We start from the raw sequence: 22,781 nt of genomic DNA on the forward strand, positions 1-22,781 counted from the left end.
CGGGGAAGATCGGCACCCAGGGAACCCTTGGCGACTTCCTGGAGTTCCATCTCCAACAGGCAGCCAGCGACGACCGTGCAGCGTCCTCGCCATAGGATCGCTTCCTGTCAGTATCGGTCAGCGAAACTTTCCGCGCGCCCGGGGACACAAAAAAGGGGAAAGAGGAGAACGAACAGAAAGATCGGGAGCGAAAAAAAGGATGGCGCTCAGGCTGGCAGGCAGGAGGGCGAGGCGAGGACGCGTCCGTGGCGCGGTGGTAATGGCTGCCGTGAGAACTCCGGCACGTGGCGGCCGCTCGCCCCACCCCACGGCCCGTGTGTTCCATTAGCTGTATTAGGCGGCCGCATGTATCCATCTCGTGGCGCGGAGCCGCTCGCGGCCCGCGCTGCCACTTGCCCCAGGTGTCCGCAGGCGCCGGCGCCGCCCACAACTTTGCTCCTCTGGCTGCAGTGTTCGCCGACATCTCTCCGTTTGGGCTCACATGTTGCTCTACATACACGAAAGTAGCATCCTTCCATCAATTTGTACAACAATACGGACAGATATTCTGAAACGAGGTCTACTGAATGGAAATTTATTTCTTTACTTAACCTGATCTGTTTAGATCCATCAGGCCGGCTCTTACAGTGGAACAGGGTTTCACACGTGCAGTATATTTTTTACGTCATTGTTGTTGATGTGGTCTTCAGTCCTGAGACTGGTTTGATGCAGCTCTCCATGCTACTCTATCCTGTGCAAGCTTCTTCATCGCCCAGTACCTACTGCAGTCTACATCCTTCTGAATCTGCTTAGTGTATTCATTTCTTCGTCTCCCTCTACGATTTTTACCCTCCACGCTGCGCTCCAATACTAAATTGGTGATCCCTTGATGTCTCAGAACATGTCCTAATAACCGATCCCTTCTTCTAGTCAAGTAGCCCACAAACTCCTCTTCTCCCCAATTCTATTCAATACCTCCTCATTAGCAATGTATTCTACCCATCTAATCTTCAGCATTCTTCTGTAGCACCACATTTCGAAAGCTTCTATTCTCTTCTTGCCCCAACTATTTACCGTCCATGTTTCACTTCCATACATGGCTACACTCCATACAAACACTTTCAGAAAAGACTTCCTGACACTTAAATCTATACTCGATGTTAACAAATTTCTCTTCTTCAGAAATGCTTTCCTTGCCATTGCCAGTCTACATTTTATATCCTCTCTACTTCGACCATCATCAGTTATTTTGCTCCCCAAATAGCAAAACTCCTTTACTACTTTAAGTGTCTCATTTCCCTCAACATCACCCAACTTAATTCGACTACATTCCATTATCCTCGTTTTGCTTTTGTTGATGTTCATCTTATATCCTCCCTTCAAGACACCATCCATTCCGTTCAACTGCTCTTCCAAGTCCTTTGCTGTCTCTGACAGAATTACAATGTCATCGGCAAACCTCAAAGTTTTTATTTCTTCTCCATGGATTTTAATACCTACTCCGAACTTTTCTTTTGTTTCCTTTATTGCTTGCTCAATATAGAGATTGAATAACATCGGGAATAGGCTACAACACTGTCTCACTCCCTTCCCAACGACTGCTTCCCTTTCATACCCCTCGACTTTAATAACTGCCATCTGCTTTCTGTACAAATTGTAAATAGCCTTTCGCTCCCTGTATTTTACCCCTGCCACCTTCAGAATTTGAAAGAGAGTGTTCCACTCAACATTGTCAAAAGCTTTGTCTGCGTCTACAAATGCTAGAAACATAGGTTTGCCTTTCCTTAATCTTCCTTCTAAGATAAGTCGTAGGGTCAGTATTGCCTAACGTGTTCCAACATTTCTACGGAATCCAAACTGATCTTCCCCGAGGTCGGCTTCTATCAGTTTTTCCATTCGTCTGTAAAGAATTCGCGTTAGTATTTTGCAGCTGCGACTTATTAAACTGATAGTTCGGTAATTTTCACATCTGTCAACACCTGCTTTCTTTGGGATTGGAATTATTATATTCTTCTTGAAGTCTGAGGGTATTTCGCCTGTCTCATAAATCTTGCTCACCAGATGGTAGAGTTTTGTCAGGACTGGCTCTCCCAAGACTGTCAGTAGTTCTAATGGAATGATGTCTACTCCGGGAGCCTTGTTTCGACTCAGATCCTTCAGATCTCTGTCTAACTCTTCACACAGTGTCATATCTCCCATTTCATCTTCATCTACATCCCTTCCATTTCCATAATATATAATAATTTTAATATAACAACTACTATTAAAATGATATGAGTGTCTGAAGTGGTAATGAGGGTAAATTATCCTGACCACTGACTATGAATTAATAAAGTTAATACTGGCAGCGCTAGCACTACTGGCACTAATAGTGGTAATACTACTAATAATTCGAGGGGCTCAATTAGTAACGCAAAACTTTCTTTTCTCGGTCAGTTTCGGTTGAAAAAAATGCCGAACTTGTTGTGGGACATCGTAAAGTACTCCCGCTTCACCCCCTACAGTTTCACGAGGTTCCGATAGGTGCAGCTTTCGAAATGACGTCTGTAACAGAGGTTGCGTTCCAAGCACAGATCTGTCATTGTGTTCCTTTTGGCGGAAAACCAGAGCATCGCAGATATTCATAGGCGCTTGCAGAATGTCTCCGGCAGTGTTTCCCAACCCGTGTGCAATCAGATATTACTTAGCACCCTCAACCACTAACGTCATCAACATCTGTGCTTAACTAAATTTTAGAATGAAAAAAAATGTTGTTTCACAAATTATCTTAAAATGTTAGCCGTGAGATAATATAAATTATTTCCGCTGACAGTGCACATACAGGGTGTTTCAAAAATGACCGGTATATTTGAAACGGTAATAAAAACTAAACGAGCAGCGATAGAAATACACCGTTTGTTGCAATATGCTTGGGACAACAGTACATTTTCAGGCAGACAAACTTTCGAAATTACAGTAGTTACAATTTTCAACAACAGATGGCGCTGCGGTCTGGGAAACTCTATAGTACGATATTTTCCACATATCCACCATGCGTAGCAATAATATGGCGTAGTCTCTGAATGAAATTACCCGAAACCTTTGACAACGTGTCTGGCGGAATGGCTTCACATGCAGATGAGATGTACTGCTTCAGCTGTTCAATTGTTTCTGGATTCTGGCGGTACACCTGGTCTTTCAAGTGTCCCCACAGAAAGAAGTCACAGCGGTTCATGTCTGGCGAATAGGGAGGCCAATCCACGCCGCCTCCTGTATGTTTCGGATAGCCCAAAGCAATCACACGATCATCGAAATATTCATTCAGGAAATTAAAGACGTCGGCCGTGCGATGTGGCCGGGCACCATCTTGCATAAACCACGAGGTGTTCGCAGTGTCGTCTAAGGCAGTTTGTACCGCCACAAATTCACGAAGAATGTCCAGATAGCGTGATGCAGTAATCGTTTCGGATCTGAAAAATGGGCCAATGATTCCTTTGGAAGACATGGCGGCCCAGACCAGTACTTTTTGAGGATGCAGGGACGATGGGACTGCAACATGGGGCTTTTCGGTTCCCCATATGCGCCAGTTCTGTTTATTGACGAAGCCGTCCAGGTAAAAATAAGCTTCGTCAGTAAACCAAATGCTGCCCACATGCATATCGCCGTCATCAATCCTGTGCACTATATCGTTAGCGAATGTCTCTCCTGCAGCAATGGTAGCGGCGCTGAGGGGTTGCCGCGTTTGAATTTTGTATGGATAGAGGTGTAAACTCTGGCGTGTGAGACGATACGTGGACGTTGGCGTCATTTGGACCGCAGCTGCAACACAGCGAACGGAAACCCGAGGCCGCTGTTGGATCACCTGCTGCACTAGCTGCGCGTTGCCCTCTGTGGTTGCCGTGCGCGGTCACCCTACCTTTCCAGCACGTTCATCCGTCACGTTCCCAGTCCGTTGAAATTTTTCAAACAGATCCTTTATTGTATCGCTTTTCGGTCCTTTGGTTAAATTAAACCTCCGTTGAAAACTTCGTCTTGTTGCAACAACACTGTGTTCTAGGCGGTGGAATTCCAACACCAGAAAAATCCTCTGTTCTAAGGAATAAACCATGTTGTCCACAGCACACGTGCACGTTGTGAACAGCACACGCTTACAGCAGAAAGACGACGTACAGAATGGCGCACCCACAGACTGCGTTGTCTTCTATATCTTTCACATCACTTGCAGCGCCATCTGTTGTTGAAAATTGTAACTACTGTAATTTCGAAAGTTTGTCCGCCTGAAAATGTACTGGTGTCCCAAGCATATTGCAACAAATGGTGTATTTCTATCGCTGCTCGTTTAGTTTTTATTGCCGTTTCAAATATACCGGTCATTTTTGAAACATCCTGTATATGATGATTACTGAAAATACGCAACATGACCGAAAACATACATACACACATTCGAATGTAATCAGTATACTATTTATTCACTTTGGGTTAGTTTTTGTAGTTCGAGTAGCCATACCGACATTCGTGAAAACTTCTTTTAAATGTGTAAGGACGATTTCACGGAGGTTGCAGTGTGCCATGGCAGATGAAATTCTGGCTGATTATGTAATTAACTGCTTTAAATAGGTTACAAAAGGGCATCCAGAAGATTCAGGATTTGGAGCAGGCTCAGATGCAGACTATGTAGCTACCATTTCTACCGTTTCAAGCACTACCCCAGTAATTGATGGTAGTACGGGTAACTCATTATTAAGTGGACCAATGTGTGAAACTTCTGGTGTAGATGTAGCGGGTAGGGCAGACCACTTGTCTGTGCTTGAAGAAACATTCATGAAAGTCTTGCAACTAACGCTGAACTTTTTCAGCACGGATGTTGTGCTCCTGTTTCATTGGTATCACTTCATAACTCATTGTGGACTTAGAAATGAGTTGGGAAGAGTCACAGCTTTTGGGAAGTGGAACGTACTGGATGATTACTGGTTCTTAAGGAAATATTTTTCAACACTATTTTACGCTCACCAGCTCGACATAAATACAACACTGCTGAACAGTTACACCGTGTCCTGCCACATAACTGTCCGTGCTCATAACGTTTAATGAATTTGATTTGATGCCTTACAAAGTACACTAACTTTTGACCATCCAGTCTAAAGTTCACTTCAAGTTGTGTGTACAGTAATGCAGTGTCATTAAACTAGCAACCTTCACAAACATAAAAACCCTTCCATAATTAAAAATGTATTAAACTGATTTATCCACCGTTTTAAAAATACAAGTTGAGATTACCTTTAAAAAATGAGCTTAAAACAAAAATATGTACCGTTACCCGCTGCAGAATGTTCAGTAAAGTCTTTTCTAATTAACAGGCTTATGCGCAATGAGAATTTTAATATACGAGGTGTGGCTAGAAAAAAACCGGACTAGTACTGGTGAAACAATAAAACGAATGCAATAAGGCTGAAAGTCGCGTGGCCTGTCACGTGACTCTCGCTCCGCCTACTGCTCGAGTTTCATCTGCCTCCTGCACTCAGTCTGCCCGTGGCGTCTGTTTTAAGTAGTTGACGTTTTGTCTGTGCGTCGGAAAATGTTGAGTGTACAGAAAGAACAGCGTGTTAACATCAAATTTTGTTTCAAACTAGGAAAATCTGCAAGTGAAACGTTTGTAATGTTACAACAAGTGTACGGCGATGATTGTTTATCGCGAACACAAGTGTTTGAGTGGTTTAAACGATTTAAAGATGGCCGCGAAGACACCAGTGATGACACTCGCACTGGCAGACCATTGTCAGCAAAAACTGATGCAAACATTGAAAAAATCGGTAAACTTGTTCGACACTTTCCTTGTCAACTCCTGTTAACTCAGACACTGCTCTGATTGTTAAACGGCGATCTTGTCGAACAAGTTTACCGATTTTTTCAATGTTTGCGTCAGTTTTTGCTGACAATGGTCTGCCAGTGCGAGTATCATCACTGGTGTCTTCGCGGCCATCTTTAAATCGTTTAAACCACTCAAACACTTGTGTTCGCGATAAACAATCATCGCCGTACACTTGTTGTAACATTACAAACGTTTCACTTGCAGATTTTCCTAGTTTGAAACAAAATTTGATGTTAACACGCTGTTCTTTCTGTACACTCAACATTTTCCGACGCACAGACAAAACGTCAACTACTTAAAACAGACGCCACGGGCAGACTGAGTGCAGGAGGCAGATGAAACTCGAGCAGTAGGCGGAGCGAGAGTCACGTGACAGGCCACGCGACTTTCAGCCTTATTGCATTCGTTTTATTGTTTCACCAGTACTAGTCCGGTTTTTTTCTAGCCACACCTCGTACATATACTTTCTGCCTTTAGCCTTAACCCGTGCAATAAAAATTAATCTGACTTCTTAATACCTACCCTCCATTTCTGATCGGTCAGTTTACCGTCAGTTCTGCTAACGTCTCTCTCTAGTCTTAACATTAAGGAGGTGTACTAGTGAATATGACTCAAGAGTTCCAAGCAGTTCGTCTTACTACCAGTTTTAATTATTATTAGACCAAGCCACTTATTCTTTGGCGGTTAAGTTACGCTTGTGTGGAAACACGTCCGCAGTATAGTTCAGTTATGTTCAATAATATAAACACTTCTTACTTTGTGACGTAATATCGAAATTCTTGCTTTACATTTTCAAAACGCCTTTTGACGATTCCCAAGAGTAAAGTCCCAGTTACTTATCTAACGTAGTCCATCATCAGCTCCAATGCTCGTCAACAAGAAATTGCCGGAATGGAAAATGGCTTTCAGTGAGACTGTGTGTCACTAATCTCAGTTTACATTCCTGAAAAACACGTCCCTCTGATTTGGTGGAGGATGTTCTTGGTATTGCGTTTACTGTTTGGTATCTATAAATAAGAAGGGGAAAATGGAGTGGCTTAGCCGTATGGACTTGTTTGGTGAGCACCTTCATGCGCAGAATGTACGAGCTGCTATTCGGAAGTAACCGTGGTGCCGTAGGGTTTTTTTCTTTTTTTGTGCTCTGTGCTTTAGGCTTGAGTTAATCCCGCAGTTATTTAAAAGAAGTTTACCGGTTGCCCTAATTTACAGAGTAGTTTCTGTCTATTGGCTTTGAGACCTGTTAATAACTAATTAATATTAGACTGTGTAAGTTGCTCCTGTACGCTACTGTGGAAGTACAAATCCAAGTTAAGTTGTCCTGACGGTTGAAGGTGTCTGTCTGCCTATGTTAAAGATACAGTAAGAGCGTGGTCGGCATTGCACACAGACGGTAAAAGATATAGTCCTTTCACAGCCCAATAGAGGGAACATTTCCCCGTCAAGCAGTGTCCATAACGCGTTAGTTTACTTTGGCTTCTTGACTGAAATACACAAGGAGAGATATGAGTGCAGCTTACACGTCGTGGTTTAAGGCTGTGTTTTTTATGTAGCTACCCAAAAGATCCGAAAATGAGCCATGCCGCGACGTCTAAATATACGGGGAAATCAAAGTCACTTGCACAAAGGTCAATGTTGTTGTTGTGGGGGTCTTCAGTCTAAAGACTGGCTGTGTTTTTTATGTAGCTACCCAAAAGATCCGAAAATGAGCCATGCCGCGACGTCTAAATATACGGGGAAATCAAAGTCACTTGCACAAAGGTCGATGTTGTTGTTGTGGGGGTCTTCAGTCTAAAGACTGGTTTGATGCAGCTCTCCATGCTACTCTATCCTGTGCAAGGCTGCAACCTACATTCTTCTGAATCTGCTTGGTGTATTCATCTCTTGGCCCCCGTCTACGATTTTTACCCTTCATGATTCCCTCCAATACTAAACTGGTGATCCCTTGATGCCCCAGAACGTGTCCTACCAATCGATCCCTTCTTCTAGTCAAGGTATGCCACAAATTTCTCTTCTCCCCAATTCTATTCAGTACCTCCTCATTAGTTACTTGATCTACCCATATAATCTTCAGCATTCTTCTGTAGCACCACATTTCGAAATCCTCTATTCTCTTCTTGTCTAAACTGTTTATCGTCCGTGTTTCACATCATACATGGCTATACTCCATACAACACATTCAGAGAAGGCTTCCTGACACTTAAATCTATACTCGATGTTAACAAATTTCTCTTCCTCAGAAACGCTTTCCTTGCCATTGCCAGTCTCTACTTCGACCATCATCAGTTATTTTGCCGCCCAAATAGCAAAACTCATCTACTACTTTGTCTCATTTCCTAATCTAGTTCCCTCCGCATCGCTTGATCACAAAATTCGATAACACCATATAAATTGGTTAAAAACATGGATAACTTTGAAGAAAGTGGCTGAATCGTTAAAGTGATTCCAAAAGTGGAAAAAATGATTATTAACCATTTTTCCGGAAACCCATTTTAATACAACGTTACTCGCAAGGAAAATTCACTTTGAATCAGTTGTCAACGCCAATTCGACGCATTTGGAGATCTCTTCCAGGTGAATACCTGGAGATGCTAAACAATTATCGACGCTGCAGGTGACTGGACTTACTATTATTTGTAATTGCAGTTTTCTTTTGTTCGTATATGATGTATCTACATGTTTTAGTTTGTTGTCAGATACATTTCTCTACTGATTAACCCGACCACGTTCTTTCTTAACAGACATTATTTCTGTCTATCGTGTATGAGCCTCGTCTGCAATTTATTGGTACTGTTTGTGCTGACTTTGGTACTCAGGGTTAATTTTACTACTTCTTGTTGGAGCCACCTGAGCACTGTCCTTTAAATTTTGTTCATACGTCTTTTATCGCTGCCGATATGTTTCATAATATTCCTCTACAGTGGCCCATTGCCTATTCTAATCAGATAACTAATTTTTTTCCGTGTTTGATTCATTGTTAATAGCAAAGTTTTTCTTTGTCTTTCAGTTCATACTGTGCTTTATTTAATCTGTGTTGAAAGGAAACCTATACATGAGCCACGCTCGATAGTTACAGCGACAAAGTAAACAATTTAAAAAACAAGTTACAGCTCAAGGGAAATAAACATACAAATAACGAATTTTGTATAATTTACTGAAATTGTGGGACAGCGTACACAAACAAACATAATTGAAGAGCTTATTTCAATAGTGGTACAAGTCCATTTTTGTTCATTCTGAGAGTCCTTTAGTTAAATGAGCGCTGAAAACTCTGCAGTTGAGATACCAGGAATATTCAAGTATAAATAGTGGAATATTTCTGGTATCTCAACTTCAGACTTTTCAGCGCTCATTTAACTTTAGGACTCTGTATCTCAAATTGAACAAAAATGGACTTGTACCACTACTGAAATAAACCCTTCATATGTACATAGCAGGTTGCTATTTTCATTCATTTAGAAGACATAGTCTTGCAGAATAGGATGAAATTCTTTGAAATCCCATTTTTTTATGAACGGTACACTACATGTTTATTTTCATATGCACTCAGCCTCCCGTCATTTAAATGTCTTCGCAACTGCGAACACGAATAACCACCAGCTGTAGAACGGAATGGCGACAATGGAAATTTGTGCCGGGCTGTGACTCGAAGCCATCTAATTTCCAAACATTACTTTATTTGGCTACCAGTTCAAAATGGTTCAAAAGGCTCTACGCACAATGGGACTTAACTTCTGAGGTCATCAGTCCCCTAGAACTTAGAACCACTTAAACCTAACTAACCTAAGGACATCACACACATCCATGCCCGAGGCAGGATTCGAACCTGCGACCGTAGCAGTCGTGCGGTTCGCCTTCCAGTTTCGGCGATTTACCACGTCATCTTCGATCCCCCTGACCGACATGTAGGAAGATTCCAACCTCATTCAGGTCAAAATGTGGGCCAGCATTCAAATACTGGTATCCGTAGATTTCTGCTTGATACAGCGATCACTTCAATTGTCATAGCTGTATCAAGCAGAAATCTACAGATACCAGTATTTGAATGCTGGCCCCTATTTTGACCTGGATGAGGTTGGAATCTCCCTACACGTCGGTCAGGGGGCCTGAAGATGGTATAGTAAATCGCCGAAACTGTTGGCCAAAGAAAATAACCGTAGGAAATTAGATGGCTCGAAGGTGTGTGATTTTACATCCTGTACCGAACAGCCGAGTCCCGCAACCATCTCCGAAGAGATGGACATACAGGGACAAACCCCAAACGTCCAAAGGAACTTTGCATCGTAATTGAGAACAATACAGGCACGGCAATATTGCATCCGTTATTTGTTCGTGGGTTGTCCAGCGGGATATGACTGTACGAAACAGCTAAACAGCCTCAAAGGTTGGCTTTCAATCTGAGCTGGCAGCCAGTGAGGTAGGAAGGGAGCCCAACGAGAGTCAGGACCGTAGCGGCCGGCGCATGCGCAGTGCGGAGAGCGGGCGCAGATCTGATCGCTTGTCAGCGGCGTTCACAAACAGCAGCAAAGGCAGTCAATTCTGCCGATATCGAATTTGAAACGCGCTTCTCTTTTTGGGGCCTAGGGGGTGGAGGGGGAGGGCGAGGGCAGGGGAGAGCACAGTAGCGGCTGTTCCAGCAGCTGGAGGCGGCGGTGGTCGCGGGGGCGGAGGTGGTGGCGGCGGTGCCGCCCCCAGACGGTGCATTGTCAGAGCGCGCGACCTGTCCGCGACGTGATCTGCCCGCCGGCCTCCTGTACGCACGGGCTAAGTAAACGGACTACAAAAATATTTATAAACAAATACGGTTTCCCGAAATTGAAAGCGTATCGGCGCGGCAGGGACTTCCACTGACAGGCAAGTGATGCTTGCAGTTTGCAAAAATTTCGGCACATCTACACGCTGAGATGTATGGATATATATATTTTTAAACCAGATTTTATCTTCCGCATGCTTGGCGCCATACTGCGCGAGTCCGTGATAAACGAAACAAACCCTGATCTGCCTGCCGGCGTCCCTGGTACACGCGAAACGCCTCCGAAACAAAACGAAATTTAAATAAATTCGTTTGGGGAAATCGCGAACGTATCGGCTGTGTGCTGAGTCGTATCGACAGGTAAGTGATACGTACAGGATGGAATACGCCACAATGTTTTACTGACTTCCTTTTTTTTCTCCCCGTGTTTTTCAGACTAACCGAGTGGATGCAGCCAAGACCAACGGAGCAGAAATGCGGATAACTAAGTAACAAATCGCAGAATCCGTATCCAGCACGGCGTGTAACGCAGTCGACATGTTAAGCTGGACGTCCTCTGTTCGTCATCACAGTACGCAAGAAGGTTTAATATAGTTCAGTCTCAGTTAATTTTTCTTTTGGATCAGCAAATAAAAATAAAAATAAAATTGGAGAAATGTAGCAGAAGTGCAAAATAAATAACTACACCAGTTTTTCTGTGGAAAACAACTTGCTCATTTAAAACAGGGTAATAATACAGACTGTAGCTGCGAGCGAACATGCAGATTCCGTCTTCCTAGAATTCTGAACGGCGTTCGACATTGTGCCACGTAACTTGCGTGCAATGACGAGGAACCAACGACAAAAAGCTCCTATGTGATCACAGAAAAGGCGAATATGCTCCTGTTTAAAAATTGACTGAAAAGTGAGGTACCTTTTGCATCACTCTACCTTCCTCAGCACATTTAAGAATTTTCCCAAAAATATTGGCATGCTAACATATTCGCGCTCTTTTTTAACATGCTGTAAGTCGCTCGTGCCCATCAATCCCAGTTGCCCATCTTCACTCACTCATTCAGCCCAACTCATTGACGTTATATCTGTCACTGTCTCTGTCTCACAGCCGCCGTCTCCTTCGGTCTGTCGTACTGCTGCTATCTCCTCTCAGTCACTGTCTCCCTCTTGCTACTTCTTACTGCTACTGTCTCATTCCTTCCTTCCCACTGTGCTCTCTCTTCTCAGTGTCACTATCTCTTTCTTTCTCGTTGTCACAGACACTGCCTCTCATCATCACTGGTTCTCACAAGTTCCACTTTCTTCTTCTCTTTGTTCCTCTCCCACTGACACTGTCTCCTTCATTCTTTTCCTAGCACTGTTCTGTCACTGTCGACTATGTTCCACTGCAACTGTGTCGTTTTTTATTTTCTCTCATACTGTCATTCTTCTCTCTATATATACACTCCTAGAAATTGAAATAAGAACACCGTGAATTCATTGTCCCAGGAAGGGGAAACTTTATTGACACATTCCTGGGGTCAGATACATCACATGATCACACTGACAGAACCACAGGCACATAGACACAGGCAACAGAGCATGCACAATGTCGGCACTAGTACAGTGTATATCCACCTTTCGCAGCAATGCAGGCTGCTATTCTCCCATGGAGACGATCGTAGAGATGCTGGATGTAGTCCTGTGGAACGGCTTGCCATGCCATTTCCACCTGGCGCCTCAGTTGGACCAGCGTTCGTGCTGGACGTGCAGACCGCGTGAGACGACGCTTCATCCAGTCCCAAACATGCTCAATGGGGGACAGATCCGGAGATCTTGCTGGCCAGGGTAGTTGACTTACACCTTCTAGAGCACGTTGGGTGGCACGGGATACATGCGGACGTGCATTGTCCTGTTGGAACAGCAAGTTCCCTTGCCGGTCTAGGAATGGTAGAACGATGGGTTCGATGACGGTTTGGATGTACCGTGCACTATTCAGTGTCCCCTCGACGATCACCAGTGGTGTACGGCCAGTGTAGGAGATCGCTCCCCACACCATGATGCCGGGTGTTGGCCCTGTGCGCCTCGGTCGTATGCAGTCCTGATTGTGGCGCTTACCTGCACGGCGCCAAACACGCATACGACCATCATTGGCACCAAGGCAGAAGCGACTCTCATCGCTGAAGACGACACGTCTCCATTCGTCCCTCCATTCACGCCTGTCGCGACACCACTGGAGGCGGGCTGCACGATGTTGGGGCGTGAGCGGAATGAGCGGAAGACGGCCTAACGGTGTGCGGGACCGTAGCCCAGCTTCATGGAGACGGTTGCGAATGGTCCTCGCCGATACCCCAGGAGCAACAGTGTCCCTAATTTGCTGGGAAGTGGCGGTGCGGTCCCCTACGGCACTGCGTAGGATCCTACGGTCTTGGCGTGCATCCGTGCGTCGCTGCGGTCCGGTCCCAGGTCGACGGGCACGTGCACCTTCCGCCGACCACTGGCGACAACATCGATGTACTGTGGAGACCTCACGCCCCACGTGTTGAGCAATTCGGCGGTACGTCCACCCGGCCTCCCGCATGCCCACTATACGCCCTCGCTCAAAGTCCGTCAACTGCATATACGGTTCACGTCCACGCTGTCGCGGCATGCTACCAGTGTTAAAGACTGCGATGGAGCTCCGTATGCCACGGCAAACTGGCTGACACTGACGGCGGCGGTGCACAAATGCTGCGCAGCTAGCGCCATTCGACGGCCAACACCGCGGTTCCTGGTGTGTCCGCTGTGCCGTGCGTGTGATCATTGCTTGTACAGCCCTCTCGCAGTGTCCGGAGCATGTATGGTGGGTCTGACACACCGGTGTCAATGTGTTCTTTTTTCCATTTCCAGGAGTGTATATATCACAAGACCGTCTACCCTCTTCCAGTATTTTACCGTCTCTTTCCCACTGTACTGTCTCCATCCCTTTCTGTGCAGAAACGCGAATACGTTCGCATGCCAGAATTTTTGGGAAACTTTATAAAGGTACTGTGGAAGGTAGAATGAGGAGCTAGTACCCTACTTTTCAGAATCTTTTAAACGGGAGCATATTCGCCTTTTTTTGTCTTCTGACAGGAGCATTTTCCGCTGGTTCCGTTCTTTTCCTTGTGACAACAGGGCATGTCACTCGTATCAAACTAACATGGGTCATGTTAAATTATTATAGTTTGCTTTCGTGAAAATTAAATAATGCAAAAATAATTTTACAACTCAGAGTGGATTTTACGTGCACAAAAATTTTGCATTTGTTTCAGATCTACAACATGGCATTCCCAAAACCATTCTGATAATATACAATACATATGTCGTGTGATTAGCCCCCCCCCCTCCCCCCACGGGTAGACCGCTCGCCGGGTGCAAGTCTTTCGATTTGACGCCACTTCGGCGACTTGCGAGTCGATGGGGATGAAATAATTAGAAGAACACAACACCCAGTCCCTGAGCGGTGAAAAATCTCCGACCCAGCCGGGAATCGAACCGGGACACTTAAGACTGACATTCTGTCGCGCTGACCACTTTTTTTTTTCAGTATATTTCGTTGCGTTTGGTCTGTGCGGACGGCACATGGCGTTCTTTCAAGTTGATCGTTGATTCCTTTACTCAGTTTTTTTTTTTTTTTTTTTTTTTTATTACAGAGGACAGTCCGCCCTCTGACCGAACACGCTGAGCTACCGTGTCGGCACCATTCAGCTATCGGGGACGGCCTTCTGATGATAACGGAGACACTTTACAGCAGTTTGCTCCGTGCTGCGTCCCTCTTAAAATACGCCTTCGCCTCGCACCGGATTTTACGTGCGTAATTTACGTGCACAAACAGGGTAGCTTTGAACCTCTGTATCTCGGAAACAGATCAAAACATCAAGAAGAGGGATTTTTAGGTTGTTCGAGTCTGGTATCTTAGGAATACATCGTAAAAATTGCAGACATTTGCTGTGCATAGCCGTCTTGGAACCCGGGGTTCGCTTTTGCTTTCTCGGTAATGAATAGAGATTGTTGAAAACGGGAACAAATTCCTAGACAATACACCGTTAAATTTTGAACAGTTTGCTGCTCTCTGTTGTTTAGATATCCGCTGCTGACGGCGAAATAATAGTAAAAAACGCCTTTCTCGGGTTTTCTCAGGAACCTCCCTTGAATTAAAAGGTGCCTCTTTAGGCCTCTTAAGGTGCACCTTAGAGTACATACAACGCAAAAAACGATTTGCTCTTTGTCTAAGCTGGAGGAAGAGTGTAATATTCAAACTTTGATCCCGTCTTGCCAGTCCTGTAGAACACAGTGAGACGATCCTACTGTTGGGTACACAAGTGGTCCCTCGCACAAGGGCTCTCCAAAATGCTTGACCCTACCTTTCTGTCAGCAATAGAACCCAAGGTATGAACCCTGGAAAAGTGCGTTTTTTATGCGTGGCGTTTTGGAACGTATTGGTAGGGCATGCTGTCGCATGCGTACCGATATCTTCACAATTATACACTCCTGGAAATTGAAATAAGAACACCGTGAATTCGTTGTCCCAGGAAGGGGAAACTTTATTGACACATTCCTGGGGTCAGATACATCACATGATCACACTGACAGAACCACAGGCACATAGACACAGGCAACAGAGCATGCACAATGTCGGCACTAGTACAGTGTATATCCACCTTTCGCAGCAATGCAGGCTGCTATTCTCCCATGGAGACGATCGTAGAGATGCTGGATGTAGTCCTGTGGAACGGCTTGCCATGCCATTTCCACCTGGCGCCTCAGTTGGACCAGCGTTCGTGCTGGACGTGCAGACCGCGTGAGACGACGCTTCATCCAGTCCCAAACATGCTCAATGGGGGACAGATCCGGAGATCTTGCTGGCCAGGGTAGTTGACTTACACCTTCTAGAGCACGTTGGGTGGCACGGGATACATGCGGACGTGCATTGTCCTGTTGGAACAGCAAGTTCCCTTGCCGGTCTAGGAATGGTAGAACGATGGGTTCGATGACGGTTTGGATGTACCGTGCACTATTCAGTGTCCCCTCGACGATCACCAGTGGTGTACGGCCAGTGTAGGAGATCGCTCCCCACACCATGATGCCGGGTGTTGGCCCTGTGTGCCTCGGTCGTATGCAGTCCTGATTGTGGCGCTCACCTGCACGGCGCAAAACACGCATACGACCATCATTGGCACCAAGGCAGAAGCGACTCTCATCGCTGAAGACGACACGTCTCCATTCGTCCCTCCATTCACGCCTGTCGCGACACCACTGGAGGCGGGCTGCACGATGTTGGGGCGTGAGCGGAAGACGGCCTAACGGTGTGCGGGACCGTAGCCCAGCTTCATGGAGACGGTTGCGAATGGTCCTCGCCGATACCCCAGGAGCAACAGTGTCCCTAATTTGCTGGGAAGTGGCGGTGCGGTCCCCTACGGCACTGCGTAGGATCCTACGGTCTTGGCGTGCATCCGTGCGTCGCTGCGGTCCGGTCCCAGGTCGACGGGCACGTGCACCTTCCGCCGACCACTGGCGACAACATCGATGTACTGTGGAGACCTCACGCCCCACGTGTTGAGCAATTCGGCGGTACGTCCACCCGGCCTCCCGCATGCCCACTATACGCCCTCGCTCAAAGTCCGTCAACTGCACATACGGTTCACGTCCACGCTGTCGCGGCATGCTACCAGTGTTAAAGACTGCGATGGAGCTCCGTATGCCACGGCAAACTGGCTGACACTGACGGCGGCGGTGCACAAATGCTGCGCAGCTAGCGCCATTCGACGGCCAACACCGCGGTTCCTGGTGTGTCCGCTGTGCCGTGCGTGTGATCATTGCTTGTACAGCCCTCTCGCAGTGTCCGGAGCAAGTATGGTGGGTCTGACACACCGGTGTCAATGTGTTCTTTTTTCCATTTCCAGGAGTGTATTTTCGGAATAAAAATTTTTGATTAATAGATTAGAGTACATTCAATAAATACTCGGTTGGATTTTAATTAACGTAAAGGTTTTCCGGATATGGTACCGCGTTACATTGCCAAAACTGTCACTGAATAAAACCGACGTTTCGACCACGGTGCTGACGACCTTCCTCTGGATCTACTAGCATATCGTGTTTTCGAGTGTCCCTTCATATTTCGTCATGATCACTACAGTGGGTACGAAATTAAAACACAACCTTTCAAAATGATGTGGGAAATTTCTCCACCAGCAGATATCAACCCAGACTGGTACGCAGAGCCATAATAAACAGTGAAGTAACGGAAGACGGACAGGACATTGATAAAGAGCGTCCAGCAGCAAGCTTACATTACGTGAAGGGTGTCAGTGACCAAGTAGGAAAATATCATCGCCTTGTCACTATCCAACTCGTCAGTTAGGCCAGAATTAGGGCAGCATAAAGAAGTCGGCGGTGGCCGGACACCAGAAAGACTGCGTCAAGGAAGTAAAGTTCCGTGGACTCGTATATTTGCAAAACGGTCAGGGATAGTGAAGCAAAAGACCGGGGAGAGCGAAGGAAGATAAAAACACACAAACAATACGAATAGAGTGTGTGGCTATGTATTTGAATCATTCTGGGTGCCAGCCATCAGAATCTAATAGCACACATTAATCAGTTGAAATACATTAAATGTATTAGTAACTGCAAATATGGACAATCATCAGCTGTAATATTGAATGACAATGAAAATTTGTGCCGGACCGGGACTCGAACGCAGATTACCGGCTTACCGCGGGCGGTCGCCTCACATCTCGTACTTCTGAACATGGCACGCACTGCAATATCATATTTTTCCGCTGACACCGGGCAAGCGATTTTCAACTAAACTGTATAGGAATGTACGTACAGGAATGTACGATACATGGGAGTTTGGGTCTAGCCGTGAGTCATGAATGGGTAGTGAAATAGTAAGGCGACCGCTCGCAATAAGCGGGAAATCCTGTCCGGCACAAATTTTCATTGTCGTCATTTCATTCTGCAGCTGATTGTTGTCCATAGTCGCAATTGCGAATACATTTAATGTACTTCGAAACGGCTGTAGTCGCCGCAGTTCCTCTTCCTTTGGGCATGCATGCATGCATGTCCAAAGAAACTTCGCATTGTAATCCGGAATAATACAGGCCCAGTGATAACAATTTAAGCGCAGGCTCTATCAGAGAGAAAACGCTCCTGCGTGTCCGATATTTCGCACGCGGAAAACAAGAATGTACATGCCATTCGTCGATAACTACCAACCATGGGTAATAGTGAATGAGACTCTAGACAATAGCAGATCCCCACTCCTTCCAGCGCAGGAAGCCAATGCAATACAGTTTGCCACTATTTCTACTACAGCAAAGCCACAAAATAAAGGTTTCTTCTTAAATTATGACTTAATGTAATTCTCAGCAGAGTTGTCTGAATAAATATAAGTAGACACCAGTCGACCCAGAAAAAGGCATTTTAAAGTATGAGGTGGCATCATACACAGAAAACTTTAATGTTAATAGACTGGCCGCGGTAGTCTATGAGCTTCCATCAGTTAAATTTATCGGCTCATGCATTTATGACCCATTGCATTGGAGACGGTTCCATGGGAGAGATTTCATTTGTATCCGTGCGATGTTTGCTGCAGCCAGTCTAGGTATCACGAAGCTTAACTTCCACTCACAGCTTACCTGTCACGCGATAACTGTCATTCAGCTGCGTCAACTGTAGACCTTATCATTTAGAAACTGTTTTCCACAAGTGGAATGGTTGCGGTCGCCACAGAGGTTTTCATTATGAAGCAGCGCAAAAAATGAGAAAGAATGAATTGGTGCTGCTGCATAATTTGTTCTCAAAGCTTAGCACCTTCTCATTGCCTACATAAAACACTTCAAGTAAATCCTGACACTTTCTTTCAATTTTTGTCGTAAATCACTGACGTCCTCCGATGAATTCCGTGAGATACGGAAATCGTTTTTTCTTGAATGTTCGACATCAACATGAAGAAGCACACGAATGGTGTGGCTTAATATACCATCATCAAAAAATTTATTTTTTTGAAATCTAAAATTTTATAATGATCGTGTCCTGTCAACGAAATAGAATTAACGTTACAAATATTTTCTAATTATGTAACAGTCGTGATATGGAAATGAAGTCCCATGCTTCTCGATAGAGCGCAGGGAAACGACGCGGGAGACCCGCACCACCATACTGGGCAAGGTCCTAATGGAGGTGGTTTGCCGTTGCCTTCCTCAGGCCGTAATGGGGACGAATAATGATGATGAAAACGAGACAGACACACCCAGTCATCACACGCCAGGTGAAAATCCCTGACCCCGCCGGGATTCGCACCCAGGCCCCTGGGCTCGAGAAGCGAGAACGCTACCGCGAAACCACAAGCTGCGGACAGCCGTCTTATAGTAGAAGTTAATTATGTAGGAAAATGGTAATTTATGTAAGGGCTTAGAACTGACGAATTATTCGATACGGTGTCAATTTCTGGAGTGGGAATACACGATCGTTGTGAAAGTTTTATTTCCCATGTAGAAATCCTTGTAGTATTCTCTACATATTTGATTCCTGGTTTTGTCTTTTTTTTTTAAATTCGTTTCTACAGGGTGTCCAGAAAAGGACTCCCTAATTTCAAAATTAAATATCTCGAAAACAAAGATCGATAGAGGAATGCAGTAAACGGTATGTTTATTGTGAATGCTGTAAGAATTTTATACAGCAGTTTGAAATAATAGTTACAAAAGCTGGTAACAGATGGCGCTGTAATCGCCATACGTAATGCCTAGTATAAATAGTGATCTGAAGCCCAGAGCGATCAGTTCCACTATTGAAACGTGAAAGGAGGTTAGCGTACCGAAGGAAGAGATTAAAACCATGTACTCCATTGAACAACGCGTTTTTCTGGTGCTAGAGTACCACAGGTTAGAAGAGAGTCTTACGGCAACAAGGCGAAGTTTTCAAGCACGATTTAATGTTCCAAAAGGACCCGATGCGAAAACCATTCGTACGCTCTTCGCAAAATTTCAACGAACAGGCAGCGTAACTGATGATCTAGTGGGGCATGTTGGCCGCAAGCAAACCGCAGTTACGCCTGAAAATATCGCCACAGTTTCTGGAATTATTCAGCGAAATCCAATGTCATCCGTCCGTAGAATTGCATCTGAAACTGGTTTGAAGCGTTCCAGCACGCAGAAAAAACTGAGAAAGAGCCTACACATGTTTCTATTCAAAATTCAAACGCACCAGGCCATACCCGTACGAACTGTGCAACAAAGGGTTGCCTTTGCTAATCAGATGATCACAATGATTGATAGTGAAGGATTTGATGTTGGCTGCATCTGGTTTACAGATGAAGCACACTTCCATCTGAATGGATACGTGAATAAGCAGAACTGGCGATTTTGGGGTTCCGAAAAGCCATATTGGTGTGAAGCGAAATCCCTGTATTCTCCTAAAGTTACTGTGTGGGCTGCAGTATGCAGCAGAGGCATTATTGGCCCTTTTTTCATTCGAGAAACGGTCACTGGTGCACGTTACGTCGCAATTTTGGAACAGTTTGTCGCCACACAGCAAGCGTCAGAGGATCGACCAGGTACTGAATGGTTTATGCAAGATGGAGCCCGACCACATCGGACCGAACAAGTGTTTCGCTTTCTTGAGGAATACTTCGGGAATAGCCGGCCGCGGTGGTCTAGCGGTTCTAGGCGCTCAGTCCGGAACCGTGGGACTGCTACGGTCGCAGGTTCGAATCCTGCCTGGGCATGGATGTGTGTGATGTCCTTAGGTTTGTTAGGTTTAAGTAGTTCTAAGTTCTAGGGGACTGATGACCTCAGATGTTAAGTCCCATAGTGCTCAGAGCCATTTGAACTTCGGGAATCGAGTCATTGCTTTGGAATATCCCAAATTTAATGGTGCAGGTTTTCGTATTCGCCGGGTTTGACTCCCTGTGACTTTTTTTGTGGGGCACAGTGAAAGACATGGCCTACCCGAAGCATCCCGCCACGCTGGACGAGCTTGAATCGGCGATCTCTGTGGCATGTGAATCCATTTCGATTGAGACACTACGAAATGTGATGGCGAATTTCATTCTTCGTTTGCGCCACCTCTGTAGTGCCAATGGTGAACATTTTGAAAACATTGTGATGTGATTGTTTGCAAAGATTGTTTTCATACGATTATTTCACTTATGTATGCTGATATGAGCTGTACAGCGTACAGCGCCATCTGTTAGCAGCTTTTGTAACTATTATTTCAAACTGCTGTATAAACTTCTTACAGCTTTCACAATAAACATACCGTTTACTGCATTCCTCTATCGATCTTTGCTATCGAGATATTTAATTTTGAAATCAGGGAGCCCTTTTCTGGACACCCTGTATAATATCGTGTGTGAAAGACACAAAGGACAATGTCACCACTGAAGCTCTGTGTCGGATACAGCCGCTGGTCCTCTTCATCGTTAGACACACACAGAGGATACTCAGTCTACTGGTCGCAGGAGGTTCAATGTAAATAATTTCGCTCTGTTCATATGAATGTATGGCCTCCATTGTGAAAGATCTGAGGCTGGTGATGTGTGTAGCGTTCCCTTTAAACTACTTAAATGGCTAAAATCATGCAGGACAAGGATGTCCAAGCGTATGTGCGCCAGATTATTTCTATTCTTTAAGTTAATTTCTTCGTTAATTAGTATTGTTTCGCAGAGCGGACTACTGCGAAAGTCTCCAAACATGGTAAGTTTCATTTCATGTTCTTGTTGTGATGATTCAAGTATTATCTCTTTAACGAAGTACCAATTACAAAATATTGCATTGTCAACGGAGAATAAGACTTCCTCTTCTTTCTGCATGTATTAGGTACTTGCCTGTTGCGCTCTCTTGTTGTAAATTATTCATCCTCTCACCTTTTCCACGGTTTCATAAGAATGTGCTACGTAACGGGTAATAATTCGTCATTTATTTTGGTATTCTGTCGTCTTCTATTCTTGTGACAATGTCCACACAGTCGTTCCCCTATACCCTAATTAGCTCGTTTAAGCTTTTCACTCTCGGTTCTTCTCCAGCGTCAGCGTTCCTCCTCCTAAGTTTCTCTTCTTATGAATCGCATCTCTGATGCTTCTATTTTATGTTCATTTCTTTTTGTTGCACACCGGGGCCCATTTCCATATGTCATGGTTGGCACTGGCGTCGTTTTGTAGAACTTACGTAAAGGTTCCTTTCTTCTGAGCGTTCCATAGATCGTTCGGGTAATGAAATTAAAGCTTTCAATTTTCTTTTATATGTCTATTTCTGTAATGAGTGCGATAGTACTTCCTAAGAAGTTTAACCAGTTTATTCTTTCTATTTTATGATCATTTATTATTATTTTGCTAGGATTTGGCTCCTAACCCTTCAAAGCCATAGCTTTTGTTTTCTTTAAAGATACTAAACTTAGCTGTTGTGCATAAAATATGGGCAGCTGTTTGGAGTCTGTTCTCGCTATCTGCAATCAAAATTTCAGCATCAGAAAAATGTCCTTTCATTGAAGTCGTAAGTACAAAAACTTAATTTGCTTATCCGTCGCCACAGCATGTCGACAAAATTAACATTACGAAGACTCGGAGACAATCTGCATCCTTGTCTTACAGACAGCGATTTCTTATCTTTGGTGCATGCTTCTCACTACCTTTATTGCGTGTATTTTTCTTGTTTTCATTATCTCCCATAGCAGTTCTGTTTGCTTTATCGAAAGCTTTCATTCAGTTTACAAGTAGTAATTGTGTCTCTCTATTGAACTCACTGTACTTCTCAACGATTTGTCTAATAAGGAACGTATTGTCTGCGTACGATCTACCTTTCCTAAAGCCCGTTTGCTATGCTAGCCCGATGTTGAATATTGATGATTGTTACTGGTGTTCTGTTTTATTGTTTCACAACGTGTTTCATACCCTTGTTTAGCAGACAGATATCCCTATTAGTTTTCGCACAGTTATTTGTCTCGTTTCTTGTAAGTAGGTATTGCTGTAGCTAACTTGCAGTCCTCTGTAATTTTCTTATTTGTCCAGTATCTGTTAGTACAGTTGAGAAATCTGTGTTTCATTGTGGGAGAAGTAGATTTCGTCTGTCACTGGCCGGTACACTTATATTGCATCTCCTAAAGCCTTCATTTCTGTTCTTCCACTTTACCCCTTCCTGCCCTTCGTGCGTATCATTTTCGTCCAGATTTACATCTTCTCCTGCTGTCCAAAGTTTCGTACTGTAGTCCACC

The 22,781-nt window shown here is 44.7% G+C and overlaps 1 protein-coding gene across 1 annotated transcript in view; it reads right to left on the reverse strand.

Annotated features, from left to right (window-relative positions):
* Window positions 1-206: 206 nt before the first annotated feature.
* Window positions 207-22,781, reverse strand: part of LOC126195485 (translation initiation factor IF-2-like) — a 72,177-nt gene continuing 49,602 nt past the window's right edge. Inside the window, exons 3-4 of the mRNA XM_049934113.1 lie at window positions 10,405-10,575; window positions 207-444 (exon numbers count right to left, since the gene is read on the reverse strand). Coding sequence (XP_049790070.1) covers window positions 207-444; window positions 10,405-10,575 — 409 coding nt within the window. The remainder of the gene's footprint in view (window positions 445-10,404; window positions 10,576-22,781) is intronic.

The sequence above is a fragment of the Schistocerca nitens genome, chromosome 7 (assembly GCF_023898315.1).
Source record: "Schistocerca nitens isolate TAMUIC-IGC-003100 chromosome 7, iqSchNite1.1, whole genome shotgun sequence".
Taxonomy (NCBI): domain Eukaryota; kingdom Metazoa; phylum Arthropoda; class Insecta; order Orthoptera; family Acrididae; genus Schistocerca; species Schistocerca nitens.